Source organism: Panthera onca, chromosome A2 (genome assembly GCF_046562875.1).
Source record: "Panthera onca isolate mPanOnc1 chromosome A2, mPanOnc1 haplotype 2, whole genome shotgun sequence".
NCBI lineage: Eukaryota > Metazoa > Chordata > Mammalia > Carnivora > Felidae > Panthera > Panthera onca.
Genome location: NC_138340.1, coordinates 12,992,453 through 13,018,786, shown reverse-complemented (window position 1 = coordinate 13,018,786; position 26,334 = coordinate 12,992,453). Strand labels below are relative to the sequence as shown.

The 26,334-nt window shown below is 56.6% G+C and overlaps 4 protein-coding genes across 8 annotated transcripts; 1 reads left to right on the top strand and 3 right to left on the bottom strand.

Annotated features, from left to right (window-relative positions):
* Positions 1 to 949: 949 nt before the first annotated feature.
* Positions 950 to 3,682, bottom strand: MRPL34 (mitochondrial ribosomal protein L34). Of its 2 annotated transcripts, XM_078443209.2 has the most exons (3): positions 3,530 to 3,682; positions 1,922 to 2,548; positions 950 to 1,683 (listed from the first exon to the last, which is right to left on the bottom strand). In XM_078443209.2, exons 2-3 carry the CDS (start codon positions 1,966 to 1,968, stop codon positions 1,470 to 1,472), a joined length of 261 nt encoding a protein of 86 aa, XP_078299335.1. In that variant the 5' UTR covers positions 1,969 to 2,548; positions 3,530 to 3,682; the 3' UTR covers positions 950 to 1,469. The 2 variants fall into 2 exon arrangements, with proteins under 2 accessions (XP_078299335.1, XP_078299334.1); XM_078443208.2 differs by lacking the exons at positions 1,922 to 2,548; positions 3,530 to 3,682 and adding an exon at positions 1,783 to 1,915.
* A 185-nt stretch (positions 3,683 to 3,867) lies between these two features.
* On the top strand, positions 3,868 to 10,408 carry ABHD8 (abhydrolase domain containing 8). 2 transcript variants are annotated; one of them, XM_060630586.3, is made up of 6 exons: positions 3,868 to 4,102; positions 4,809 to 4,881; positions 5,333 to 6,080; positions 7,932 to 8,102; positions 8,245 to 8,461; positions 9,713 to 10,408. In XM_060630586.3, the coding sequence occupies exons 3-6, from the start codon at positions 5,341 to 5,343 to the stop codon at positions 9,881 to 9,883; spliced, it is 1,299 nt and encodes a 432-aa protein (XP_060486569.1). In that variant the 5' UTR covers positions 3,868 to 4,102; positions 4,809 to 4,881; positions 5,333 to 5,340; the 3' UTR covers positions 9,884 to 10,408. The 2 variants fall into 2 exon arrangements, with proteins under 2 accessions (XP_060486569.1, XP_060486568.1); XM_060630585.3 differs by lacking the exon at positions 4,809 to 4,881 and having other exon boundaries at positions 3,871 to 4,102.
* Positions 10,409 to 10,491: 83 nt separating this feature from the next.
* ANKLE1 (ankyrin repeat and LEM domain containing 1) lies at positions 10,492 to 18,286 on the bottom strand. Its single transcript, XM_060630574.3, has 9 exons — positions 16,950 to 18,286; positions 16,725 to 16,877; positions 16,170 to 16,275; positions 15,926 to 16,070; positions 14,925 to 15,698; positions 14,586 to 14,763; positions 13,686 to 13,845; positions 13,450 to 13,579; positions 10,492 to 13,192 (listed from the first exon to the last, which is right to left on the bottom strand). The coding sequence occupies exons 1-9, from the start codon at positions 17,171 to 17,173 to the stop codon at positions 13,005 to 13,007; spliced, it is 2,058 nt and encodes a 685-aa protein (XP_060486557.3). The 5' UTR covers positions 17,174 to 18,286; the 3' UTR covers positions 10,492 to 13,004.
* A 92-nt stretch (positions 18,287 to 18,378) lies between these two features.
* On the bottom strand, positions 18,379 to 26,262 carry BABAM1 (BRISC and BRCA1 A complex member 1). 3 transcript variants are annotated; one of them, XM_060630575.3, is made up of 10 exons: positions 26,134 to 26,262; positions 25,809 to 25,852; positions 24,228 to 24,588; positions 23,443 to 23,501; positions 22,644 to 22,764; positions 22,482 to 22,560; positions 21,258 to 21,282; positions 19,895 to 20,024; positions 19,620 to 19,706; positions 18,379 to 18,880 (listed from the first exon to the last, which is right to left on the bottom strand). In XM_060630575.3, the coding sequence occupies exons 3-10, from the start codon at positions 24,525 to 24,527 to the stop codon at positions 18,677 to 18,679; spliced, it is 1,005 nt and encodes a 334-aa protein (XP_060486558.2). In that variant the 5' UTR covers positions 24,528 to 24,588; positions 25,809 to 25,852; positions 26,134 to 26,262; the 3' UTR covers positions 18,379 to 18,676. The 3 variants fall into 3 exon arrangements, with proteins under 3 accessions (XP_060486558.2, XP_060486559.2, XP_060486560.2); XM_060630576.3 differs by having other exon boundaries at positions 24,228 to 24,578; XM_060630577.3 differs by having other exon boundaries at positions 24,228 to 24,540.
* Positions 26,263 to 26,334: the final 72 nt, after the last annotated feature.

Sequence of the window (26,334 nt, the reverse complement as noted above, 5' to 3'; positions counted from 1 at the left end):
CCCACTAAGTCACGCGTCCATTGGCCACCACACCTCCTCCTTTGGTGGTCAAGTTCGGTTGAGGAAGCAAAACCCCGCCCGGGAATTGGAGGCGAAGGCGCAAAATCCGGAAGTGGGCGGAGGCCGTGCCCCCGAAGTCTCTTGGGATTTGTAGTCCACAACTCCGGGAGGTTCCGCTAGTCTCGACTTTTTAGCGTTTACTTCACTTTTTCATGTGGTGGCTCATGGAGTTTCCACAGCAGCCCCGGAAGACAGGGACCCACCATAACACTCCCAGCCTCCTCCCCAGGGTCCTAACCTGTTAACAGATCTAAACTGTTCTGCACTTGCTGCTTAATATCTTTCAACTGACAGCTCAGATTCTCTTGTCCAAATGCCCCCGTGGCTCCCCAGTCCCCCAGGGATGCAGTCCCATCTCCCTGGCCCCGAATTTTGGAACCCTCCGGCATCTCTCAGGCACCTTTTATCTTGACACCGGGGTCTAATCCCTTCTCCCTTTGGGCCCTCCCCGATCCTGGTACTTCTCCCAGGAAGCCTTCTCTGATTTCATTCTTCCCAAGTCTAAGCCAGGCACTTCCTCTAGAGTCCCACAGCCCTCGCAATCCTCCTCTCAGCCCTGACTCCGCTGTCTCCGAGCTGCCTGGGTACAAATCAAGTGCTCCTACCCTGCCCACCAGACTGATAGCCTGCCAAGGACAAGGACCCGACACCCAGTACATAGGAAATACTCAGTAGTATTAAGTGGAAACTATGAAGTATTATTATTCCAACAACACAGCAAAAGAGAAACAAGCACCTCAATTCATAGAAGCCAAATGAGCCTCAGAGGGTTAAGGCCTTTGCTCAAGGTCATACAACGCATCCCCAAGGAGCAAGTGAATTCCAACACCAACCCCCTCCCCACAAGCCTCCCCAGACCTGTGGAAAACTATGACAGGTAGAAGACAAATGGAAATTCGGACATTTATTAGACACTTAATGATATTAAGGAACAACGTTAACCATTTTTTTAGGTGTGAAAAGTTGTTTTGGTTGTTCTTAAAAGGCCTGTCACCAGGCCTGGAGTGTTTAAAAAGGCTTTTTCTAGAAGAGATGCATTCTGATATACTTACAGAAGAAATAACCCGATGCCTGAGATTTGCTCCAAAATAACACAGGAGGGGGCAGGTGGGTTGTGGGTGACTGGTGGTCAGAGCTGTGTACAGAGTACACGGGGTTCACTGTGCTACTCAGTGGGCGGTTGCCGTATGTTCAAAATTCTTCCTAATTCAAAAATCGTAGAAAGGGACTAGGTCTGACTTCCTACTCCCACTCTCAGTCCAGCCCCAGACTTCTCCCCCTGGGCCAACCCCACAATTTGAGGTGCACGCATGTCTGAGTCGTCCGGGCTCCCCACAAAAGCAACAGCAAGAGAGGTCCCAAGAGAGACAAAGGCTTTAATGGGGGTCCCGCGGTCGGCGTCGCAATCCTCAATGGCTCAGAGACTTCCGGCCTTTGTGCATGCGGCGAAGGATGACCTGGACGCCGGCCGGCGTGCTCAAGCGCCGGATCCAGCCGTGTTTGTGCTTGCGTTTGATGTTGCTCGGCTGATACTCGTTCCCGCGCGCCTTTCCCCGGTTCTGCTGTGCGGCGAGGAGTCCCCAGGCGTCGGGGAGCCCCAGCCAGGCCCGGGGCTGGAGCCACCTGCGGGGGTAGAGAGACGGTGCGAAAGGTCAGAGGGGGAGCTCTGTGACTTCGGCGTGACGCTCAACCAGTCTGGGGCCTCGGCTTCCCTATCCGTGCCGGGACGGAGCCTGGCTGCAAGAGGCGCTCCATAAAGGCGCAAGGCGTTGGCAAGTCATGTTGTCCGTATACAGCTGGCACCAGCGCGGGACACCGCCGTTACTTCCAAATTTGGGGAAGGATCCCCGTAAGGACTCACCTCAGGCGGCCCAACTGGCGACCTAGGGATCCGACCAAGAAAGCCATGTCCAGCCGCCCGTCGCGCGGTCCCCACGCCGGCTTTTCCAAAGCTTATAGGCTCTGCCGCTGCAGTGCGAAAACTTATGGGAAATGTAGTTTCTCCTACAGCGGAGCCCAATGGCCACCGGGTCCTCCTGGAGTTGCAGTTCTGCGCCTGCGTCCCATCTGTGTGCGCGTCCTTACAGGCAAGGGAGTGTACTTCTTCATGTCGACCAACAGGTGGCAGACGAACGGCACCTCTTCGGCATGCGCCTGCGTACAAGACGTTGCTGGGAGCCGTCGTTCCTTCTCCCGTCGACCAGCAGAGGGTGCCGGGAGGTGACCGTGCGCGCAGCTGGGGGCAGCCTCAGGAAACGGCTGGTTGATCCTCCTTCCCCAGCAGGAGGCAGGCAGATGGCACACAGCTGGCTGGCAGCATTTCTAAGGGCCCAGCCAAGTCTCTGCTCTTTGGCGGGGTGCCCAGGAGACCTGAATTGATGTTGGCCGGATGTCCTTGGGGTGGTCCCTGCTCCTCTCGGGGATTCAGTTTCTCAGTGTAAAACTCATGGGTTTCAAGCTTGCCCTTGGTGGTGGCTCCATTCAGGCCCTAGAAAATTTTTTTCTAATACTCATATCTGAGCCCTTTCCCTTCTCACACAGCTTCTATGGCTCCCCATTGCCCCACGAAAAATACCCAGCTCCTGTGGCAAGCATATGAAGCCCTCCATACACACACACAATAAATTTCAGCGACACTTTCCAATGCCTGATGTTCCCCTATTCATCTCCCCCGTCCCCATTCATCTTTTAAAATCCTCGGATATTTTCCTCTTCCCCAACCCCCTCCCTCCCTTTGGCCCAACCGTGCCCCCGTATAGCTCTCCCCAGACTCTCCCAAAAGCCCAGGGACCCCTCAAGGGCCAGGCTTGGGGCTGAGTCGCTGCAGGCTCCCCAGAATCTCCCAACTTGGAGGGCCCAGAGAGGGGCGAAGGGGACTGTTTACTGCATGAATCAACTGTAGTCTCCCAGGAGCACCCTGAGTGGGCAAGAGTGGGTGGTGGGACCTATTCCAGCTCTGGCAGCAAATTCCAGGAGCTGGGAGTGGGCAAGGAATGGTTAACCCCTTGTCCTCTGAAGTCCATCCTACCTGCACCATCACTTAGCAAACCACTACTAAGTGAGTAGTATTACACTACTAAACCAGTACAATAATAGTGTCAATAATGTATCGAGCACTTATCGTGCTGGGTGTTTTTAGCTGCATAGCAAACTCAGGGGATTAATTTCATAGAGAAATAAGGAGTCTCAGAAAAGTGGCTGGCCCAAGGTCACATATCAACAAAGGGCAGAGACTGAATTTGAACCTTGGGATCTCTGACTCCAGCTGGGACCACGGAGTCACCGGTTAAATTGACCAACGGTTAAACTGGCTCGTCTGTGAAATTCCAATTCATCTGTTTAAAGGTTTAACGAATAATAATTTCCGGGACTTGATATCACAAAGCCGTGGTTTTAAGTCCACTTCTGCCCTACAGTCCGACATCTTGCCTTGTGACTTTGTGCCCTTCATGAGCCTCAGTTTCCCCACCTGAAATTGGAAAGATCTGGGAACCTCTAGAACAGAAAGGTCAGCACAGAGAGAGGACCATGGGGCCCCCTTTGGAGGGTACAGGGCAGTTTGGAGGCAGAGGCTAGCCGAGGGGATCCTCTTCGCAGTAAAGGGTCCAGCTGCTACCTCCCGGGAGCTCCGCAGACCCCAGTTTTGAGCCCCCTTCTCGGCCTTGGGGCCAGGCCCAATCCCTCCCTCCACCTTGTTAAGCCCCTAAAGGGGGCGGGGTCGTTACTTCATGAGCCCGCCTCCATCCCCGAGCTGCGGCCTATGATTGGCAGTCTAACTAGGCCAGGTCGGTTCATAGCTGTGATTGGCCGAGGTGCCCGACCGTCGGCATGCGGCCCTCCCCCCCCGGAGAGAGAATTAAAGGGCCGGCTCTCTGAGCGGCCGCGGGATGCCCCCGCGCTGACCGCCGTGGGCCCGAGGCTGCCCGCGTAGATGCGCCTGGGTCGACCCCGTGCCACCATGTAAAACGGCGCCGCAGGCGGACGCAGGATTCTCCGCCCGGGACTCCTCCGCCCTGCCCTGGGCTACGGGGCCCTCGATGAGGTGAGCGGGGAGTGGGCTCTGGGAGGGGGGACACGAGGTCCCCGGGGCTTCCACTTCGGAAGGGGGTGTGCACAAAGCCAGTGCTCGGGCTCTTAGGAACCCACGGAGCCCCAGTGGCCTCAACCCCGCCGCAGGGCTGACTAGCAACCGAGAGGCAGGGATCTGCCTCTGGGGAGGGGACCTGGCGTGGCGCATTTGCGTCCCCCTCCGCAATCCAGGGTTGGGATCTCAGTGGAGTGAGAGGCGAGACCTGCTCCCCCTCTATCATCAAGTCTGGGCCATCACAGGCCGTGCCTTTGGCGTGTCTTATCCCCAGGGCTCACAGGATGGGGACGGGGGCAGGGGAGGGGTTCGTCCCATCTCCAGGCCCTAGACAATGGGGGTGCGCTGCACGGGTATCCCCCTTGAGTTATGTAACAGCCTGTGGTTGCCATGGACACGGAGGGGGGGGGTAGCCCAGGGAGCAGGATGGAGGCCTGGAGGCCCCCAGGGAGGGTTTTACCTTCTCCATCCTCATCACCTTTGGGAATTGTGTGTCAGACCCCCCAGAAACCAGAGCACTGACTGGGGGTCGGGGGGGGCGTACAGAGTGTCCGGGCTTCAGCTTGTCCCTCTGTGAAACAGACCCAGTCTGGGTCTCGGGGAGCTGGACAAGGCCTTTTGGAGCTCAGTCCCTAACTCTCTCCCTGAGGGCCTCACCTTTCAGGAGCCAGGTTCAGAGGCCTGGGATGGGGGCTCGCTGGAATCTGCACCTTTTTAGGTGCCTTCAGAAGTATAAAGTAAGTTAGAGTGTGTGCATGAATGGATGGATGGATGGATGAGTGAATGAGTGAATGAATGAATGAATGAATGAATGGGTTTAGGAAGCCATAACTGCTATAATCCTCAGCTGGGGGGGGGGGGGTGTCCTCATTTGCTACAATGTCTCCTCCTCCAAGAAGCACCCCCTGACTATACCACCTTCCCTATGGACACCTCTTGGGGTCAGCCATAGCCAGGTCCTTCTCTCCAGGATAGACTAGGTTCGCCCAGGAGGGTGGCCAGCCACCATGCAGGCACTGACTAGACTAAACATCTTGGTGCTTGACTGGCTGTCGCCCTCCAAACACTGGGGGCCAGAAGGTACCTCCTAGCGCAGCTCACCTGCCCCAGGTGCAGGGATTGGGTGCTGTGGGGGTGGAGGGTTCCTCATGTAGATGACCCCTGAGATGGATGTGGCCCCACTTCCAGGACACGCCATGCTGACTGGGGTGACCGACGGGATCTTCTGCTGCCTACTGGGCGCACCCCCCAACGCTGTGGGGCCGCTGGAGAGCGTCGAGTCCAGTGATGGCTACACCTTTGTGGAGGTCAAGCCTGGCCGTGTGCTGCGGGTGAAGCATGCCGGGCCTGCTCCAGCCCCCAACCCACCTCCACCACTGCCAGATGCTGCCCAGGGGGACCGGTCTGGCTTGGTCCGCTGCCAGCGCCGCATTACCGTGTACCGCAACGGGCGGTTGCTGGTGGAGAACCTGGGCCGGGCACCCCGTGCTGACCTCCTGCACGGGCAGAATGGCTCCGGGGAGCCGCCGGCCGCCCTAGAGGTGGAGCTGGCGGACCCGGCAGGCAGTGACGGCCGCTCGGGCTCGGGCAGCGCCGGAAGTGGCAGTGGTGGCCGCCGGCGGCGAACCCGGCGCCCCAAGCGCACCATCCACATTGACTGTGAGAAGCGCATCACAAGCTGCAAAGGTGCCCAGGCCGATGTGGTGCTCTTTTTCATCCACGGTGTGGGCGGCTCCCTGGCCATCTGGAAGGAGCAGCTGGACTTCTTTGTGCGCCTGGGCTACGAGGTGGTGGCACCCGATCTGGCCGGTCACGGGGCCAGCTCCGCGCCCCAGGTGGCCGCAGCCTACACCTTCTATGCGCTGGCAGAGGACATGCGCGCCATCTTTAAGCGTTACGCCAAGAAGCGCAACGTGCTCATTGGACATTCTTACGGGTGAGCCGACGCTGGGGCGGGGATGGGGGTGAGAGATGGGGGGGGTGGGGGGGGGCGGCCAGGACGGGACACCCCCTCGCCAAAACGCTGCTTCCTCTCCTTGAAAACATCTCGTTAACATCTGTAACAAGATAGGGATTCCCGCCACTGCTATCATTTCATATCGTTTTAAAGCAGCGTTTCTCAGCCCCGGCACCGCTGGTATCTTGGGTTAGGTCTTTCTTCTCCGTGAGGGGCTTTCATGTGGCTGTTGGATGTGTGGCAGCAGCATCCCTAGCATCTACCCGCTGGTTGCCACTGGCGCAACGGCCTGGTGATGTTCATGACAATCTGAAGCGTCTTCAAATATTGCCCCGGGCCCCCTGGCCGGCAGAATCACCCCTGGCTGAGAACCACTGTCTTCAAGTTCAAAAAGCAGTTGCTCTGAAGACCCCAAGGCCTCCAAGGAAGGGCTAATTAGAATCCCGTAAAGTCTTTTTCCAAGGACGCAGGTTGCTGTAATTTTCACTCTCCCTTAAAGGGGTGATAGATAACACCGTCTGGCACTTAGGTGAGTGCTCACTCCGTTGGAGACTGGACCTTGGTGCCTGATCACTGCCAAGGGGTACTATTCTCTCCTTTTTTTTTTTTTTTTTAATAATTTTTGTGAACGTTTATTCATTTTTGAGAAAGAGAGAGAGCGTGAGCAGGGGAGGGGCAGAGAGAGAGAGGGAGACACAGAATCTAAGCTGTCAGCACAGAGCCTGACGTGGGGCCCAAACCCACGAACCGTGAGATCATGACCTGAGCCGAAGTCGGACACTTACTGGACTGAGCCACCCTGGCACAGTTAAGCCCGCCTCACTCTTGATCGTATCCTGTCCCTCTTTACAGCAAGGGTTGGCAATTTTTTTCTCAATGGACCAGAGAGTAAACATTTTAGGTTTGCAGGACGTATGGTCATCTCTGTTGGAACTTTACAACTCTACTTTCGCCATAGCAAAAAGAGCAGCCATAATTGTAAACCAGTGGGTGTGGCTGTGTTCCAGTAAAACTTTATTTGCTAAATAATTTACAAATGTACCCAATGGTGAACTTAGTTACTAGTTCACTAGTTTACAAAACAGAATGGCTATAGCCCACAGGAACTGGACCCCTGGGGGCTCTCTCTTCAGGCTGCACCTCTCCCCCTGCATAAGGCAGGCTGACGTGCCACGTTCAGAAGCTGGAGACAGACTATCCTTAAAGGGAAGGGATACATAGGAAACAGGGACCTTCTCTGGGAAACCAAAGGATTTCATTGGATTGCTTCCTTAACACTTGACAATAAGTAACTCTTACCCCTTTGGGGGTCATGGTGGCTTTGAGGATCTGAGGAAAGTTCTGGATTTGGATCTTCTCTCCAAAAAAGAAGAAAAAAAATTTACCCTCAATACATATATAGTCTTGCAATTTGGGGGCATTTCTTTTTTTAATTTTTTTTTAACGTTTTTATTTATTTTTGAGACAGAGAGAGACAGAGCATGAACAGGGGAGGGGCAGAGAGAGAGGGAGACACAGAATCCGAAGCAGGCTCCAGGCTCTGAGCTGTCAGCCCAGAGCCCGACGCGGGGCTCGAACTCACGGACCGCGAGATCGTGACCTGAGCCGAAGTCGGCCGATTAACCGACTGAGCCACCCAGGCGCCCCAATTTGGGGGCATTTCAAATGCCACACCCATCCCTCCCATCCAGTGCCCATGGGGCCCCGGGGAGGAATGTTGGCCCTCAAGGACCTGCCTCTGAGTGAGGGAGGGCATGAACTCCCTCACTTACTGTATCCTGCTGACTCCCACCCTTCAACCCTCCCCACCACCCCCCTCCCCACCGACAGTGTCTCCTTCTGCACGTTCCTGGCACACGAGTACCCAGACCTGGTGCACAAGGTGATCATGATCAACGGCGGGGGCCCCACGGCATTGGAACCCAGCTTTTGTTCCATCTTCAACATGCCCACGTGCGTCCTGCACTGCCTGTCGCCCTGCCTGGCTTGGAGCTTTCTCAAGTGAGTGACCCTGGCCCTGGCCGACCCTGGCATCTCCCCGAGTTGGGCGGGAGGGGGCGCTGTACTGCTGGACTGGCATTGGGGGGCACCCCTGGTGGCCCAAGCTGGCATGAGGGCCCCAGGAATGCCTCCCCACCACCAGGGCCGGCTTTGCCCGCCAAGGAGCCAAAGAGAAGCAGCTGCTAAAAGAGGGCAACGCGTTCAACGTGTCGTCCTTCGTTCTGCGAGCCATGATGAGTGGCCAGTACTGGCCCGAAGGCGATGAGGTCTACCATGCTGAGCTGACTGTGCCCGTCCTGCTCGTCCATGGCATGCACGACAAGTTTGTGCCGGTGGAGGAAGACCAGCGCATGGCTGAGGTAGGGCCTTGGCACCCTGGCCCCCACGCCCCGCAGATCCCCCCCGTGTGTGCACCCCAGGTGGACTCTGCCTTGTGCTCCAGCCCCAGGAGACTGAGAGCTAAGATTAAGGGAGGAATCCAGAACGTGGGGCTGCCCTGGACAGGTATTAGGTTATGTGCTTTCCCCGTTGCACATCAAAGGTGCTCTTTACCGCTGGGGTTTGTGTAAGTGACCAGGGACGCAATGCAGAATTCTGGGAGAGGGTGGGCCGGAGGATCTTTAGGTCAGAGACTACCAGGAAAGTGTTGTGGAATCCCCAGCACTTGGAATAGCTCTGGACCAGCAGTTCTGAACCAGCAAGGATTCTGGCCCCCGGGGGACCTCAGAAATGTCTGCGGCCTTTTTTTTTTTTTTAATGTTTATTTACTTTTGAGAGAGAGACAGAGCACAAGCCGGGGAGGGGCAGAGAGAGAGAGAGGGAGACACAGAATCCGAAGCAGGCTCCGGGCTCCCAGCCATCAGCACAGAGCCCGACACGGGGCTCGAACCCACCTGAGATCATGGCCTGAGCCAAAGTCGGACGGCCGACCGACTGAGCCACCCGGATGCCCCTGAAATGTCCACAGACTTTTCTGGTTGCCATGAATGGGGAGGAGGGGCTTTTGCCATCCGGTGGGTGGGTGCCAGGGATGCTGCTCAACATCCTTTGATGAACAGAATGGCTTCACGGTAAAGAATGATCCCCTAACAAGTGTCAGGAATGCCAAGGTTAAGATTCCCGGCATGAGAGACCTTGCCTTTCTGTCTGTCTCAGGGATTATCACCCAGCAGTGAATTTGCTCCCTACGGACATGAGGCAGTATCTGGAGGCTTCTTAAAGTTGTCACACTGTGGACTGAGGGGAGTGAGACACTGCTAACTGGCATCTAGTGGGTCAAGGCCAGGGACGATGCTCAACATCCCACAGGGCATGGGACACAGCCCCCACCACGGAGAATGATCTGGCCCTAAATGTCAGTAGTGCTGGGGTTGAGAAAGCCTGCTCTGGACGTATCGTAGGCACCTAATAAATGTTGAATGAATACTGAGTCGAGCTCCACTGGGGCGGCAGGCAATTCTCTGCGTCCAGCTTGGATGGAAGTAGAGGGATGAAGGGTAGAGCATAGGAGGGACTTCCTAACGCTGCAGGCGTGGCGTGGGGCTGGGCTTGGGTGCCCCACGAGGCACCATTCTACGTTGGCCACCCTGAGCCTGTGCCCCTCCCCGCAGATCCTGCTGCTGGCCTTCCTGAAGCTCATTGATGAAGGCAGCCACATGGTGATGCTGGAGTGTCCGGAGACGGTCAACACACTCCTCCATGAATTCCTGCTCTGGGAGCCCGAGCCCTCGCCCAAGGCCCTGCCCGAGCCCCTGCCCGCGCCCCCAGAAGAGAAGAAGTAGCCGCTGGGCCGGCCGGGCATCGGGCATCGCTTGGTAAGCCGCGGAGCAGCAGGAGGAAGCCAGGAGCAGCCCCACGTCCGCCGCGCGGACCACCTGGGCGGGCTGTTCGCTCCGGGGGGCGGAGTCAGGGCAGGGAGACGCCCCCAGGCCGGCTGGGTGGGGCACGGCATTCTCCGGAGCCAAGTGGATACACCGCTCTCCGCTTCCATCCTGCCGGACCCATCGGTGTTTGGGGCCGCAGCCAGAACCCCCGTGGAGGATGACCTTGTACAGAAGTCCCTGCCCCTCAACGCCACGGCCGAGGCAGGCCCCCCCACCCCCCTTCTGTCTTCCGTGTCAGCCGTGCTTGATCCTGGGACCCTCGGGGCCCCGCCTCATTGCCCGAGACCCCCCCCCCCCCCTACCCCCCATTTCTTGGCGCTGGGAGCTGTTGTTGCCCAAGGGAGAGGGGAGGGATGGGGGGGCTGGCGCCACTGAACCTGCACATCTCAACTTGTAACTCAATAAAAAGAAGCGACAATCTGAGTGTCCGGACCTGTGCTGGGTGACCGCAGGGCGGGGTCGTCCTGAGCCTGAGTTTCCCCATCTTGCAGGCTGGGCTGATGAGGGTCCCACCCACTCAGAGCTGAACTGCAGAGAAGGAAGGGCGTTGGCTGTCCAGGCTTACTTCCCGAGTTCTCCCTCCCTCCTCAGAATGCAGGGGCTTCTTGGGCAGTATTCCCAGAGCAGAGACAGGCGGTGAGCTCCCCGTCCTTGGAAGGCAGGAGGCCGTCCAACTGAGGTTCATACAGCGGTTAAGGTGAGGATCAGTAGCTGTTGCGTGGGTTGCAGTAGCCATAATTGAGTGCCACCTGTATACAAAGCTCTGTGCCAAGTGCCTGACACCATGTTCGTTCAGTCCCTTTTATCCCACGCTACAGGGCAACTTGGTACCTTTTACTCTCCATCCACTTTATCTTCCAGCTTGGTTTAAGGCCACTTTTGTCGTGAAGAATTTTTATGTTGGAGCCAATGAATCTGTCTGTTTTCATTTTGGGCAGAAGGATTTCTTCTATATTTTCTTACTTTTTTCTTTTTAGTTTATTTACTTATTTTGAGAGAGAGAGCAGGAGCGGTGGTGGGGGGGGGGGGGCAGAGAAAGGAGAGAGCGAGAGAATCCCAAGCAGGCTCTGCGTGATCTGAGCTGAAATCCGGAGTCAGATGCTTAACTGAGCCATCCAAGCGCCCACTCCTCTATATTCTTCTTCTTTTTTAATGTCTATTTTTAAGAAAGAGCCAAGGCACATCTGCGCACACTTGAAGGGGGGAGGAGCGGAGGGGGAGGGAGAGGGAGAGGGAGAGAGAGGATCCGAAGTGGGCTCTGTGCTGACAGCTGAGAGCCCCACGTGGCGCTCAAACCCACAAACCCTGAGATCATGACCTGAGCCAAAGTGATTGCTCAAGGGACTGAGCCACCCAGGCGCCCCTTTTCTGTATTTTCTAATGTGTCTCGAGGCTTGTGTGGACGGTGAGGGGAGAGCATTGTCCCTTTAGTTACTGCATCTTTGGTCCTTTCCCCACTGGTTTGTGAGCCCACCTTTAGTTTAGCGTGGGGTTCTGGTTGAGACAGTGTTCCCCCCTAGCAAATTCTGGAGACATGTTTTATTGCCACAACTGGGGATGGGAGGAAGTGGGTGGAGCCCAGGGATGCTGTCCTGACATCCTACAATGCACAGGACGGCCCCTACTGCAAAGAATAATTTGGCCTCAAATGACACCAGGGTCCACCTTGGGAAACCCTGTTAGACAAAGCCCATCTCTTTGGGGTCTTTTTGGGGGGTGGGGGTGGGGTCTCTGGATTCTTTCCCAGTGACTTCTTGGTGAATTCCTGGGCATATGGCACACTTTTCATTGCTATCACTTTAGCAAGAGACTTGGGTCTGGGAGCCCTCCGGGTCTTACACGTGAGGAACGAGAAGCTTAGAGAAGTTTCTTTGGTTCGGTTAAAATGGTTGAGTCCCCCCACTCACACACAAACTGGTAGAGCCCGACCCACTCCAGAGGCCTGGCCCCTAATTACCACACCAGCCACACCCCACGAGTAGCCAGGGGCTCAGCCCGCAGGACAGGAATCGAGGCGGGTGGGAACCTCAGCGCAGGTTACCTCCCGCCCCCTTCAGGACCTGGTTCGCCGAGCCACGATGATGGGCAGGGGAATCAACCCAATGAGGCGGCGGATCCTCCCAAATCTAAATACACTGAAAGCTTGAAGAAGCTACTTCTGGAAACTAAAATGATCCCGCCAACACCTCACCAGGATGACAGCTTGGCATTTACTAAAGCTCTAAGCATATGTGAAGTCTGATGTGGTATAGCATCGCCAGGAAGTGGCGGTTATTTATTCCATTTTATGGTGGAGGAAACAGTGGCAGAGAAACAATGTCCGGAGGCCCGAGTTGCACAGCTATCCTGGGGAGGGCTGGTCGCTCACCCACACCCTGTCGACCTCCCCAGCTCTGCCCACATATCACCACACACAGCCGGCCCCTGGAGAGCATCATGGCACCTCCCTTCCCCAAGAGATTTTCCACCAGGGCAGACGGGCTGCCTCTGGCTCAGTGCCGGGCTCTGAACCACACATCGCACTGCATGGCTTCGTTTACTCCCATCTCCACAATGACCCTCTGAGGTAGCACTCCTCACTGTCCCCACTGTACAAAGTAAGGAAACTGAGCCTCAGAGCGACAAATTCCTGGCCCGGGGTCCCATAGCTGGGAAGCAGAGAAATCTGGCTCTTGACTTCGGCAGAGTCCCCCAGTCCATCCCACACGTGAGTCCCCTGCGTCTGGGAGATAAAAGCGGACTGTACAGACGGGACCAAACTGCCAAAGCGTTAGCATGTTCTGAAGCACTAGAACATTCCAAAGAACTTCTGCTTCCCTATTTGTCCTCCTCCCATGACAGGAAGCTCACTACCTCTCCAGCAGGTCCATCTGTAACAAAGTCCTCCCTCAGCTTGAGGGGGGGATATGCCATGCTGCCTGCCCCCACCCTCCGGGCTGCCTTCTGGAGATGGGGGGCTGATGTCAGCATGGGGCAGCTGAAACATTCAAACACCCCGATCTCTACCTAGGCTGGACGGTCAAGTCCCCAGTACTCCGCCGCGGGCCTGGATGTCCTGGGGCCGCAGCTCTCGCTCACCCTCGGCCAAGAAGACAAGGAGGGCGCGGTGCAGCAGATGCACCCCCAAGCGGCGTCGCCGGGTGGGTGGCCAGCTCGCCACCACTCCATAGCAGTGTCCTTGTCTCTGGTTGGTCAGTGTCTGGATGCCTGGAGAGATTAGGGGCGAGGTCACAGGGGCATCCTTGGAACCCCCTGGCAGAAGTGATGGTGAGCCCACTGCATATTACCCTTAAGCAGGGACAAACCAAAAGAGCAAAATACGTGCACATGAAGGTACACAGTTGGTGCTCAATAATTGCTCATTGGCTGAATGAATGAACAGCTCTGAGAGGAAAGGGGTGAGGGAATCCGTAGATCAAGTGCCCCTCATATGACTCCCCCCACCTCACAAGTCAGGCACCTACCTAGAGCATCCACAAGACACGCCTCTCGAGTGTAAGCCTCCACAGCAACCACATGTTGGAAGCAATGCAGGGAGACAACACCACGACCACTGGCCCAGATGTCCAAGATCCGGCGCACTTTGGGGCAGGCCTAGTGGGCCAGGGTGGGGTCAGGGACTGTCCTCCCAATTCCCTCCTTCCTTAACCTCCCCAAGACCCAGCTGCCCCTGCCATGACCCTGATCTATATCCTCACACCTGCTTTCCTGGCTGTCGACGGTGGCTGAGGGCCTCCCAGAGGTGGACATCTGGCCGGGCCCGTGTGCCTTTCCCCACATAGAAGATGGCATGGACAAAAGTCCGAAGGCGTTCAGCTGGGGTCAGGGAGAAGGCTCGGGCTGGCAGGTCCTGAGTCTCCCTGGATGAAAGGGGTCACTCAGAGAGGAAGAAGTGAGGACAGTTCCCCCAGAAACAGTTTCTAAGTTCGCAAAGCAACTCGAATCCGAGTCCAGTGAGCCCCTTCCAGGGCAGAGAGCGGTGGATGCTCTCCAAGGACACTCGGCAGCTTGAACGGGGTCTAACCAACCTTTTATAGATAAAGGAGCTGATGACCAGACAGGGCTAGTGCCCCTTTTAAACATACAAAGCAGGGGCGCCTGGGTGGCTCAGCGGGTGAAGCACCCAGCTCTTTGATTTCGGCTCAGGTCGTGATCTCACGGTTTGTGAGATCGAGCCCTACATCGGACTCTGCACTGACAGCGCAGAGCCAGTTTGGAATTTTCTCTCTCCCTCTCGCTCTGCCCCTCCCCCACTTGCACGTGCACATGTACTCTCTCTTTCTCTCTCTCTCAAAATAAACAAATAAATATTAAAGATACAAAGCAAAGGGGCGCCTGGGTGGCTTAGTTGGTTGAGCGTCTGGCTCTTGATTTTGGCTCAGGTCATGATCTCACGGTTCGTGGGTTCCAGTCCCACGTCAGACTCTGTGCTGACAGTGTGGAGCCTGCTTGGGATCCTCTCTCTCCCTCTCTCTCTCCCCCTACTCTACGTGCACTTGCTCTCTCTCTCTCTCTCTCTCTCTCTCAGAATAAATACACTTAAAAAGAAAAGGATACAAAGCAGACCAACCCCAGAATTTTCTATCCCTGCCCCAAGTACCTGGGGTCCAGCAGTAGATACGTGAAGCTGGACTTCACGACCCCCTCCCTCCACCTTCTCTTGGGGTCTGGCCGCTCAAACTGCTGGGCAAGCACATCCTCATCTGCCTGGGCATCTGGGACACATCCTGTCCGCAGGGCTTCGGCCAGCTCTGGGCTGTGCCCTGAAAAGTCTGAGCCTGGGGCAGGCAGGGTGTGTGTGTGTGGGAAACTGAGTCAAGGCAGACAAATGAAGGGGTTGTTCCCAGACATAAAGAATAAAGGAGGGAGGACCGAGAGCCAGGGGTCTCCAGGGATCCCTGGAAGTTCCTTGGACTCTGGATGCCCAGAACAGACTAACCAGGAGCAGCACGGGCTTCTTCCAGCTGTCGGAGGTGGTACGTCCGAGTGAAGGGTGTGATGGGGCCAGGGTTCTTGCCAAGTGCTCGGAGCCCTCGAAGTATCTCCAGGTCTGTCATGGCAGGGACTGGAGGGCACCAGCGAGAGGGGACAGGGTCCCTGCCACCTGTGGAGCTCGCCTCATCCTCTGTCAGCCAGAGGGCAGCCACATCACTGTCGAGGGACAACTCTTCGTCTTTTAGGAAGTGAACATGGGGAAGTCCAGGCAGTGGCTCCCGAGGGGGGCTCTGCGCAGGGCTCCCATCGGGGAGGGCTAGGGGGGAGGGGGAGGCATCTGGCGAAGTCAGAGTCAGGACCTGCAGACAGGTATTTAGTTCTGCCTCCCTGTCTGCCGCAGCAGCTCGATGTACCAGCTGTGGGGTACCTGGGGACCTTGGCGTCCTCTGGGAAGGTCGAATAGTAGGCATGAGTCTCTGCTTGGTCTGGGGAGATGACCTAGCCCAGGAGGAGGTGTGCGGGGCTGGGTCTTCAGTTCCAGAAGCTTCGATCGCAGTGACAAAGGAGGCATCTGAGCTGTAGTCCCACTGTCCTGGGGGGTACTCCAAGCTGCTATCCTTGTCAGCAATCTCAGGGCGGGCCAGGTGGCGGGGGAGTCTGGGGCCAGCTTCCAGGGCTATGTCCCTGCCATCACTCCTGCCCAGTGCTATGAAGCCCAGCGTCACATTGGGAAGTCCAGAGGAGCTGGCGTCCAGCCCCTTTCCCCAGGGGTTTGGGCCTGAAGTAGGGGATGAGAGGGAGGGTCAGAGAGGAAGGGTGAAGAGAGCCAGAGCCAGAGATGGGGGTTGGATCAGACAGAAAGAGTCGCAGGGAGAAGGGAAAGAATCGGAGGCAGACAGTTTACCGGCCGCACCGCGTGTGAGACAGAACCAGAGAGCGGTCATCAGAGAGACACGCAAAACTAGATCAGAGATTAAGCCCCGAGGACGCGCAGGCGCCACCCACCGCCAGGCTCGGGCTCAGGCTCAGGCTCCTGGCTCTCTGCCCGGGTCCGGGTCAATGTCTTCGTCCGAGTCTGGAGTTTCCGAAGGACGTGTGCGCAATCCTGGTGCCCCTGCTGCTCCGCCAGGTCCAGCGGCCCGAGTCCGTCCTGCGGCGGCTTGATCAGCAGGGGGCACCCGAGGCCCTTTTCCCTCCCTTCCTCGCTCCCTCCGGGTCCGCTCCGCCACTGTGGGCGCTGGGCTCCCACCTGGTCGCGCAGCGTCGGGTCCGCTCCATGGCCCAGCAGCAGCTCCAGGCCGCGGCGACAGCCCCAGGCGGCAGCCACGTGCAGCGGCGTGAGCGCCTCGGCCGATCTGGGGCAGGAGCGGAGGAGAGGTCAGCGGAAGAGGGAATGAGAGCTCCGCCTCCGGACCCCGGAGACCGGGCTCTCGGCCCCCTATCTCCACCGCCCCCCACCCCACCCCCCAGCCTGAGACACCACTCTTGGATCCTAGACCCTGCACCCTCGGCCAGACTCAAACCTCTGCTCTCTGACCCTAGAGCTCCTACCGCCAGATCCGAATCTTTGATCCCTACTTGGCCCGAGCGCAACCTCCCATCCCACCCTCAATCTGGCACCGTAGCCCCCGCCCTTGGATCTTTAGGAACCCGCCCCCAAGTCCCCAAGCCCCACCCTTGGGCCCCGAGTCTCCGCCCTCGGGCTGTGAGATGCCCTCTCCAGGACTCCCAGTTCTCGCCCTTGGATTCGGGAAATCCCTCCCCTGCGCGGATCACTCCGCCCCGGGTACGGGCCCCGCCTCACCGAGCGTTAGCATCCCCGCCCCGGTGCAGTAAGGCCTCCAGGCAGCGCAGACCGCGCGAGTGCCGGGCTCTGGCCGCCAGGTGCATGGCTGCCACGCCATCCGCGAGCACCAGGTTGGGGTCCGCGCCGCGGCGCAGCAGTTCTTCCACGGCCCTACGGACTGGGAGGTCAGAGTGGACCACGACCCTCGCCCCACCCCCCGGCCCGCCCAGCCCTCGCCCTCACCGCGGCTCCTCCTCCCGCAGCGCTGCCCGCAGCCGCCGCGCCAGGCCGGCCGCCGCGGCCATGCCCGGGATGCCCCCGGGCCCTGCCGCCCTGCCCGTCAATTTCGAACTTCCCGCGGCTCCCTTGTGCGCACGCGCCGCTCCACCCCTCGCCTCCGGTCTCCGGATGCCTCCGGAGCGTAGTGTCCCCAGCGGAGCGGAGCTAAGGCGCACCCGCGTCCACATCAGGGTTCGGGACTTCTAGTGCCTCCGGGGGCCCGCGACACCGAGTGGCGCTCAAGCAGGGTCTGGGGCCGCCGATAAGGACCCGGGCGGGTGGAGGCCACCGAGGGTGTCATTATCTCCTCTCAAAAGCGGGGAAATGCGAACGCACCCTGACGGAGGAGGTGGAGCTGCGTCCCGGGCCCAGAGGTACCCACATGCCACTATGTCTCCTGGAACGTTTTGCCCAGGCGGGCTCCACCGACGGACACGACCCAGATACCACGTAAGGTTTCAATTAACAGCTCCCACCTCCATCTCCGTGTCGCCCGTTTTCACTCCTGGGGAAACAGGACTCCGTTACTTTGGAGTGCCGGCCGCTGAGGGCCTTCATTTTCCCATCTGCAAAATGGGAGAATAATCCCTTCCAGGCTGGTGTGAAATTGAACGGGTTTCACCACAGGGATCTGGTACATAGGTGCCCAATAAATGCTCATACGGAGGAAAAGCTGGGTTTTTTGTTTTTTTCTTTTTTTTAATATAAGAATCTAGCTGCTAGGGGCACCTGGGTGGCTCACTCCGTTAACCGGGGGACTTCAGCTCCGGTCATGATCTCCTGGTCAATGAGTTCAAGCCCCTTGGGCTCTGCACTGACTGCTCAGAGCCTGGAGCCCTGCTCAGGATTGTGTCTCCCTCGCTTTCTGCCCCTCCCCCACTCATGCTGTGTCTCTCATTCACAGTCGCTCATTATCCAGGAAGATAATTGAATCGTAGACCTGTTGTGTGTCTCTGGTCTCCCTTTCTCTGGAAAAAAACCCGTATTATTTCTTGAAAGAGCAGTAATCCCGTGGCAGAACAGAGGCATGGCCAACCGGAGCATCTCACAACTCTGGCCCACGACTGGCCCAACTGTAAGGTTACCTAACCCAGGCAAGCCCAGTCACATGGAGGTGTTGGGAGCCCTTGCTTCACCTGGGCTGTAGTTTGGGGAACAGTCACAGCCATCACATCCCTTTCCATGGTTCAGGAGAAGAGCAGGGCACACTGAACTCCAATCACGCAAGACAGTTCGGCCCACCCCAGTGGCATTACTGTCTCAACAACTGAATACAGCCTGGCCTGAAGCTGCACTTCGCTTTTCGTCTACAAGAACCTGGCCACTCCCTTCTGTTCAGTGGGTAGGTTTTCTGTCACTTGCAACCAAAAAAGACCCCAGAACACAAGGTAACTGTTGTGGAGCTGGGTTAGGGATTCTCAGATTTTTACTTTGATGATCAAAACACACAAAGAAGAACACAAATTACAGTTCACAAACTGGCGACAGGATGTGGGCTGGAAAACACCGGGAATGGGTGCCCAGGGTCCCTGGGATGCTTCCTGGAATCTTGAGTTTCCTGCCAGGGCCCCCAGGTGCCCCGGGAGCCTCCTGGAACCCTCCCCATCAGGGTGCCACGGAGCCTGGTTTGAGAACCATTCTCCAAGCCAAGGGTTTCACTGCACAGGAAGGCCGAGAGGCACGGGGATGGTTCAGACAGTGGCTTCAACCTCAGTGGCTTCGTCGTCCTCCTCCAGCAGGCTGTAGGAGGCGTGACTCTGGCAGGGCCGCTGCAGTGGGTGAGCCAGCAGCTTAGCCATACAGTTGTGCAGCTCAAGGGCCGGCCCAGCCAGTGCCACCTCATACTTGTAGCTGGTCCCCTTGGTATCCAGGCTGCCCATGAAGGCGAACATGTCCTGTGGGGCCAGAGAGGGGCTGTTGACGCAGAGGTTCCCCTGACGGACCCTCTCTGCCCCTGGAGGGCTTCCCTGAGGAGGGGGCATCAGAGATAGGTTCTGAAGGATGAAGAGGAGTTTGCCAGAAAGAAGGCATTCCCGCAGTCAGCAAATGTTCCCTGCCACCCACCCCGTGTCAGGGACTCCGGGAGGTCTCAGGCCTGGAGCCCCTAGTCTGGAGAGGCACAGGTGGACGCAGACTACCGCCAGCCCCCACGCTAATCATCCCTGACGAACAGAGACTTTTGGTTTGGGTGCCGAGGCAGCAGTAGGAGCCAGTCTCAACTCCGCCTGTTCACAGTTGGGTAAACTGAGGCTCAGAGGGCAGTAGCCTATTCAAGGTCCTACAGCTAGGTCAGGGCTGGGATATAAAGGGCCAGCAGGGCCTGGGAAGGCAGGGAGGGAAGGGTGCTCCAAGCACAGGGCCCTGTGAGAGCAAAGGCAGAAAGAGAGAAGCAGGAGAAGCTAAGGATGAGGTGGGCAGGACCCTGCGTGCTCAAGGGGCCACCATCGCAACGGCCCCCGCTAGCTCACGGCAGCCAGGCAGAAATGGTTGTGGGATGACTAAATGACCACACCCAGCAGGGCCAGGGCTCCAGGGCTGCAAAATGGACGTGGGATTCCCTAGGCCCAGGGCAGGTGGGTTCTGAGACACCCCATCTACACCCACCTGCCACCCACACGCACAACAGCCTCTCACCTTCCAGCTCATTTCCTCCTCTTTCTCGTCGGCGCCATTGTGGATGTAAACAACATCGAAGAAGAAATACGGGCACTGGAACATTTTCTGCAGCAGAACAGCAGCCTTCAGGGCTCGAGTCACCCCATGCCCCTATGACAGTTCCCCAGCTTCTGTCCTGGACTCTGGGAACCTGCCTAGAGGCACCCAGCTCTCGTGACCAGGAAGTCCCTCCTCAGGTCTAGCCACCACTCTGCTGGCTGCATATATCCCTCCCTCTCCCGGGCCTCACTCACCTTCATGGGCTCCGTCAGGGAGAACTGGGGCTGGCAGGGCGGACGGCTATAGACAAGAATGGTGCGGACCACGTACGGGGGCGGAATTGTCTGCACGTTCTCCGTGACTGGCAGCTCAGTCTTCTGCTGGCTGCATAATGGAGGGTGGGGGACAGGTCAGAACACTGGGGATCCGCCCTTCTTGTCACCCTCAGAGAGCCCAGGCCTTCAATGGGCATGCAAAGCCCCACATGACCCTTCCCAAGTTCACTGCTGCCTCTGAGCCTTCCCACATGCTGTTCCTTCTGCCTCCCCAGCCTCACCCTTCTGCCTGACCTCTCCTGCTCTATCAGGGAGACTTCGCTGACCCCAAAGCTGGAGCCTGCTCTGACCACCCTCACGATCCTGAACATCCCCCCGCATCGCTGACCTCAGGTGCACCTGTCCCACCAAGCCAGAAGACTCTAAGGCGGGGACCCAATCTTATCTGCTAAGTTAGCACCAAGGTCCCCCATCGGCCACAGCTGGATCTCACGTTAGGCGGAGGGCATTAGGCAGACAGAGGGCTGATGTCTTTCATATGTGAAAAGCAAATCTGATCATTAATAAGAAAAAACCTGACACCTCCTTAGGAAGACAGGCAAAGGGGACCAATAGACAAATCACTGCAGGGACACTGACTGGCTTACAAATGAATGAAAAAAAAAGGCTCAAAGAAAAGCACAGCGAAAGCAACAGGTGACCCCTTGCCACCATCAGACAGAACCTTCAGCAGCGCGAACAACCCCGGTGCCGGGGGAGGTACACAGGGCTGGTTTCCCGGGAAGGTTCTCTGGCAGAGCCTAGCAGGTTAAAAATACACACCCCTTTGATCCAGCATGACTTCCACTGAGTATTTTACAGGACGGCTTCACTGGCAAAATTTGCTGAGACAGTTGTACCAGGTTAATCACGATGGAAGAGGCAAAACAAGGTCCATACCCATTTTAGGGGGCTGGGGAAAACAGGGGTTTGGACTACTAGGGCCCATAAGCTAAACTTGGTTTTTACGTTTTTAAAGGGCTGGGGGGAAAATTCAAAAGTAGAACATTTTGCGACACGTGGAAATGACATGAAATTCAAAGTCCAGTGTTCATCAGTAAAGTTTTTTTGGTACACAGCCACAGCTACTTGGGATAGGTATGGTTTGTGACCGGTCTCAGATTACTCCAGCAGAATCAAAGTCACTGTGACAGAGACCACATGGCCTGCAAAGCCGGAAATGTTTCCTGTCTGGCCCTTTACGGACACTTTGCTGCCCCCTGGATTAAAACAACGGTATGGGGGACCTCAGGGCCGTCGCAGACTAAAATGGAAGGCGAGATGAGGGGAAGGCAGTACTTACATGAGGCTGAAGAGACCTTCCAGATCTGGCAGGGATGCTAAGGAGAAGGCTGGTGGCAGAGCATGGGTAGAGCATCATCCTGGTGACAGGAGAGCCTAAGCACCTTCACACTTGCTGGGTACCACTGTGCAGGAGACATGCTGTGTGACCCTGGCCCAGTCACTTGCCCTGTCTGAGCCTGTTTTCCCTCAGCATAGATCACAAAACAGAAAGCCAGCACTGGATGCCCTGAAAACCCTGGGTGACTCAAAGTTCCTCTTTCCCTCCCAGCCAGGGCAGCTGTCCTCACAATGAGAGCCATGGGTGAGGTGTCCCCATTCCCTACCTCCTAACACTCAGCATTGTTTTCTTTTTTTTTTTTTTTAACATTTATTTATTTATTATTGAAAGACAGAGAGACAGAGAGCGTGAGCAGGGGAAGGGCAGAGAGAGAGGAAGACACAGAATCCGAAGCAGGCTCCAGACTCTGAGCTGTCAGCACAGAGCCCGACGCAGGGCTCGAACTCACGAACCGCGAGATCATGGCCTGAGCCGAAGTCGGACGCTTAACCGACTGAGCCACCCAGGCGCCCCACAGCATTGTTTTCTAACTTATTTTCTATCTAAGTTTTGGGCTGCATGTGAGCCTTTTGCGTTCAAATTAACATAAAATGTGCCCAGGTTGGGGGAGTTATAACGGTGATTGTGACTTTTCAGTCACGTATTGCCATTTATTGAGCACCAACTGTATACTTGGTCCTGCACAGAATACTCCACACCACGAGTGTGGTTTTGACATCTAGAGTCTAAATCAGCTTTTTTTTCCTTTTTCTTCTTTCCTGTATTATGACTTTAACAGCAGGGGAGCCTGGGTGGCTCCGTCGGTTGAGCGTCTGACTTCGGCTCAGATCTTGATTGCGCGGTTCATGAGTTCGAGCCCCGCGTTGGGCTCTGTGCTGACAGCTCAGAGCCTGGAGGCTGCTTCGGATCCTGGGTCTCCCTCTCTCCCTCTGCTAGTCCCCTGCTCGCGTGTGCTCTCTCTCTCAAAAATACACACACGTTACCTTAACGGCAACCCTAGGGGGAAGAAGGTTTTACAGAGGGATGAAAACACTGAGGTTCAAGGTTACTTGCCCAAGTTTGTAGTGACAGAACTGGGGTCTGGACCTGAGCCGGACTTCTGGGGGTTCCAAGACAACAGAACAGCCCAGCCCCCGCCACAGGGCACCCTGCCTGGAAGGATACCAAAGGTGGAGCAGGAAGCCGTCTCTAGGTCATAGAGGCAACTGCAGAGTTCGCGGGGATCAGAGGTCAGGCCGGACAGCTGCGGGGAAGCACAAGCCTCAGCGAGGTACTTCCCCACCCCCGGGGAGCCCCTAGGCGCCCCGATCCCTGCCCCAGCCTCACCCAGGCGATGTCATCATTCACCACCACCAGTGCGAATTCGTGACTCTTGTCGATCTTGTGTTTTGTCCGCACAAACATCTCGATCATCTTCTGGGAGACGTTGAGGGCGTTGGTTTTGGAGCTGGGGAGGCAGAGAGAGTTAAGGCAAGGCCTCCTGGCCTGGAGGGTGTATCCTCACCTGCCAATCCTAGGGAACCGTCTGCTAACTCCATGATTAAGCACTGGAGGCCCAGGTATTGCCGCGGGGAGGAGGCAGAGCCCAGGCACCCCTCTCCAGCTTCTGCCCTCTCCAAATGGCTTCCTCTGGCCAGCCTGGGTCTCACAATGGATCCGCATGAGGTCTCCCCCAGACTTTCACTCGGCCACAGATGTTTAGGGAGAGCAGTGAGGGGAAGGCAGGCTTGTCCTCAATATCCCCCAGGACTCCTTAGACCCCATCCAGGCCCTGCCACCCAGCCCCACAGAGACTCAGTTGCTCAAGCCACGGGCTTCGGGGTCAGCTAGGCCTGGGTCTGAATCCTGGCTCTGCCTTTTCGCTGTGAGGTCTTGAGCAAGTCACTTTACTTCTCAGAGTTTCTGAGTCATTGCTGTGATGTGGGAGGCACATGACAGCTCTCACATGCTTGAAACAGAGCCCTGACGGGCTGTGCTCTATTGTTATCAGGTGTCATTGCTACTCTGATGGCGCCGAGCCCCAAGCCAGGCCAAGCTGTGTGGGTCTCAGAGAGGAAGCCCTGAGTTTTCTGGGCTCAGCCCCAAGCCGCGGCTGCGTATTCAAGCCCCCAAATGCTCCTCTCACCCATTGAAGGACTCCAGCTTTGACAGCGACATTTCCTCTGACAGGTCCAGGCAGATGATCTGCAAGAAGGTTGGAGGGAGGTGACGGCACTGTGCCTGGACATTAACCCCGGCCCGCACGGCACGGGCCCTCTCTAAGCAGCTCTGTCTGAAAAGGTGGTATGATGGACCCGCCCCAGTTCTCAGCCAAGCAATCTACTTGGAAGATAGCAGTTCGGGGGAAACTAGCCTAGGAGTCCGGGTTTATGAGGGCATCAATGAGCCAGCGAATGTCTGGTATAGCAGGTTGATTTGAGTCCCATCCCCCACAAAGACACGCCCTATAAGAATGTGACTTGTTTTGAAATTAGGGTGTTTGCTGATGGAACGAAGACAAAGGTCTTGAGATAAGATAAAGATCCCGATTCAATAAGTGTCCTTATAAGAGAAAGAAGACTCCAACACAGACAGGAAGGCTGTGTGAAAGACAGAGATTGGAGGGATGTGGCCACAAGCCAAGGAACGTGTGGAGCCCCCAAGGACCGGAAGAGGCAAAGAAGGATCTTTCCCTACAGCCTCCAGAGGGAGTATGGCCCTACCCATACCTTGATACCAGACTCCTGGCCTCCAGAATAGTGAGAGGATAGATTTCTGTTGTGCTAAGTCATCCAGCCTGTGGTAATTTGTTGTCGCAGCTCTAGAAAACGCCTACGGAGTGACTGTTTGCAGAGTGACTCCCGAAAGGCAAGAACGTTAAACCTACGGTTCCCTAATACCTCGTAGCCACAGGCCAAGCCCCACACTTACCACCTTCTCTGGACAGTTGACCCTTGGCGTCCGCACCTGGACTTCGGGGGCTGTCGGGGGCACCTGCCAGGGCTTGGGGCCAGCTCCGGGAGGATTGGGAGTCCCATCGTCAGCACTGGCCGCCTCACCCTCACCCTCGCTGCGGCTGCCCACGCTGGCCTGGGCCCCCAGTGCCCGGTCCTCAGCCCCCTCAGGATTGGAGCGTGTGCGGGGCCTGGGCTCGGCTGACTCTTCCTCTTCCTCTTCCTCCTCCTCTTCCTCCTCTTCCTCCGTGGGGCTGCTCGGCTCTGCCACCTCCATGGCCCCTGAGTGGCTGGATGGAGTAGGGTTGGGGGAAGCCAGGTTCCTCCCCTTAGGGGTTTTAAAAACATTTGGTTACTGGGCAGGACGCGGCACGAACTGCCTAATGACTGTAAAACTCACTCCTCTCTGGCCTCAGTTTCCTCATCTGTGGAATGGGTGCCGGGCATCCACTGACTTCAGGTAACGATCTCCCATTTTTTCTGCAGAGATAACCCCGCCCCTCTCCTTGGCCAATGAACAATGCTGGCCACCACGAATGGCTCAGAGATGTGACATGACCCAACACAGGTCAGTGAGGGGCATCTCTGGGACTTCCAATAGTGCCATTAGGGAAGAGGGATTCGTTAGAGTTGCAGAGCTAGGAGGGTAGAAGTCAAGAGCTTCCAGGAGTCTCTTTTGCCTCCAAGCAGCCCTCCTGAAGTGCTGCTCACCCAGAGAATGGCAGCTGTATCTCTGCCCACCTGGGTCTAGCTATGCCTGTGGGAAACTGAATACAGGAAACTTCATTTAAAATGGAGTGCAGAAGCCAAAAGGGGGCGCTCTCACGCACTACTACAAACGTAGACCCCAACCGCAAGAGAGAGACCTCGCATTCCCAACAGGAAGACTGTATTTTACTAATCCTGCAAGAAAATGAAACATTTTCTCAGTGCCTGGCCAACAGCCCAGCCAATGACAGACTGTCATAACTTAGCCAGTGAAAAGCCACTAAACTGCAAATTCCCAGTGTACTCTAATGGATTTTGGGGTTTTAACAGCCCCCCCAATTCCCCTTTCCTCTATAAAAGAGCACTCCTCTCCTTTGTTCTGGACTTGCCTAAGGTTTTACTATAGCTCCTGTATTCTGCATTGCAATTCTCTGCTACTCCCAAACCTCTTTTTGCTGGTAAAATAATTGACAGTTTTCATTTTAAGGTGAAGAGAATAATTAGCTGGGGTGGGCCTGGCTGGCTCAGTGGGTAGAGCGTGCACTCTTGATCTTGGGGTTGTGGGTTGGGGACCCCCGCTGGGTGGAGCGATTACTTAAAACTAAAATCTTTTTTAAAAAAAGGTTTATTTATCTATTTTGAGAGAGAGAGGGAAAGAGAGGGGGAGACAGAGAATCACAAGTGGACTCCACATTCAGCACGGAGCCGGTCGTAGGGCCTGATCTCATGAACCAAGAGATCATGACCTAAGCCGAAATCAAGAGTGGGAGGCTTAACCGACTGAGCCACCCAGGTGCCCCCTTAAAAAAAAAAAAAAAAAAAAAAAGAATTAAATAGTAATAATAATTACCTCTGGGTTCGTCTCCAGGGGACAGTGGGCTGTCTAGAGGGTGTCTGCACAAAGGAAGGGCAAGAATCTAGGTGTTAAAGGTCCCTGAGGATGGACACCAACAGTTTCCCTGTCTGGGCATGGGTGTGGGCTGATGTCCCCGTGGTCTCTGTGAGCCTTGCAACCCCCACAATCTCTAAGGAAAACAATGCTTTAGCTTCAGCAAGACAGACGGAGGAGAAACCAGAAAACTGCAGGAGAAACCAGAGCTGAAGGCGGAAGCTTCAGGAAAGGCTAGGGGCTGGACCTCTAGGGACTGGACCGCAAGCACCCAACCGCTTCTCACCGTAGCCGGAGCCTCCCTCCAACTCAGTCGAGCCCTGGCTAGGAAGCCGCCATCTTTCGCAGCCCGGAAGCAGTGCGGCGCGGGCGCGACGCCTCCTGGGAAATGTAGTCCAGCAAGCCGCCAGGCGAGCGGACGGCCGAACAGGGAAGGCTGGTGAGCCTTGAAAGCTGATAGGCTGGGGCTGTGCTAGGGGGTGGGGTT

Coding starts and splice junctions, on each gene's coding strand:
- MRPL34 (XM_078443208.2), bottom strand. CDS start 1,841: ATGACTTGCCAACGCCTTGCGCCTTTATGGAGCGCCTCTTGCAGCCAG. Junction 1,684..1,782: donor TGCAGCCAGGCTCCGTCCCG/GCACGGATAGGG, acceptor CTACCCCCGCAG/GTGGCTCCAGCCCCGGGCCT.
- ABHD8 (XM_060630586.3), top strand. CDS start 5,341: ATGCTGACTGGGGTGACCGACGGGATCTTCTGCTGCCTACTGGGCGCA. Junction 6,081..7,931: donor CTCATTGGACATTCTTACGG/GTGAGCCGACGC, acceptor CCCCACCGACAG/TGTCTCCTTCTGCACGTTCC. Junction 8,462..9,712: donor AAGACCAGCGCATGGCTGAG/GTAGGGCCTTGG, acceptor CCCTCCCCGCAG/ATCCTGCTGCTGGCCTTCCT.
- BABAM1 (XM_060630575.3), bottom strand. CDS start 24,527: ATGGAGGTGGCAGAGCCGAGCAGCCCCACGGAGGAAGAGGAGGAAGAG. Junction 23,502..24,227: donor TCAACTGTCCAGAGAAGGTG/GTAAGTGTGGGG, acceptor ACCTTCTTGCAG/ATCATCTGCCTGGACCTGTC. Junction 20,025..21,257: donor GAAGGTCTCTTCAGCCTCAT/GTAAGTACTGCC, acceptor TCCATTATGCAG/CCAGCAGAAGACTGAGCTGC.
- ANKLE1 (XM_060630574.3), bottom strand. CDS start 17,173: ATGTGGACGCGGGTGCGCCTTAGCTCCGCTCCGCTGGGGACACTACGC. Junction 13,846..14,585: donor TATCTACTGCTGGACCCCAG/GTACTTGGGGCA, acceptor CCTTTCATCCAG/GGAGACTCAGGACCTGCCAG. Junction 13,580..13,685: donor GTCGACAGCCAGGAAAGCAG/GTGTGAGGATAT, acceptor CTGGCCCACTAG/GCCTGCCCCAAAGTGCGCCG.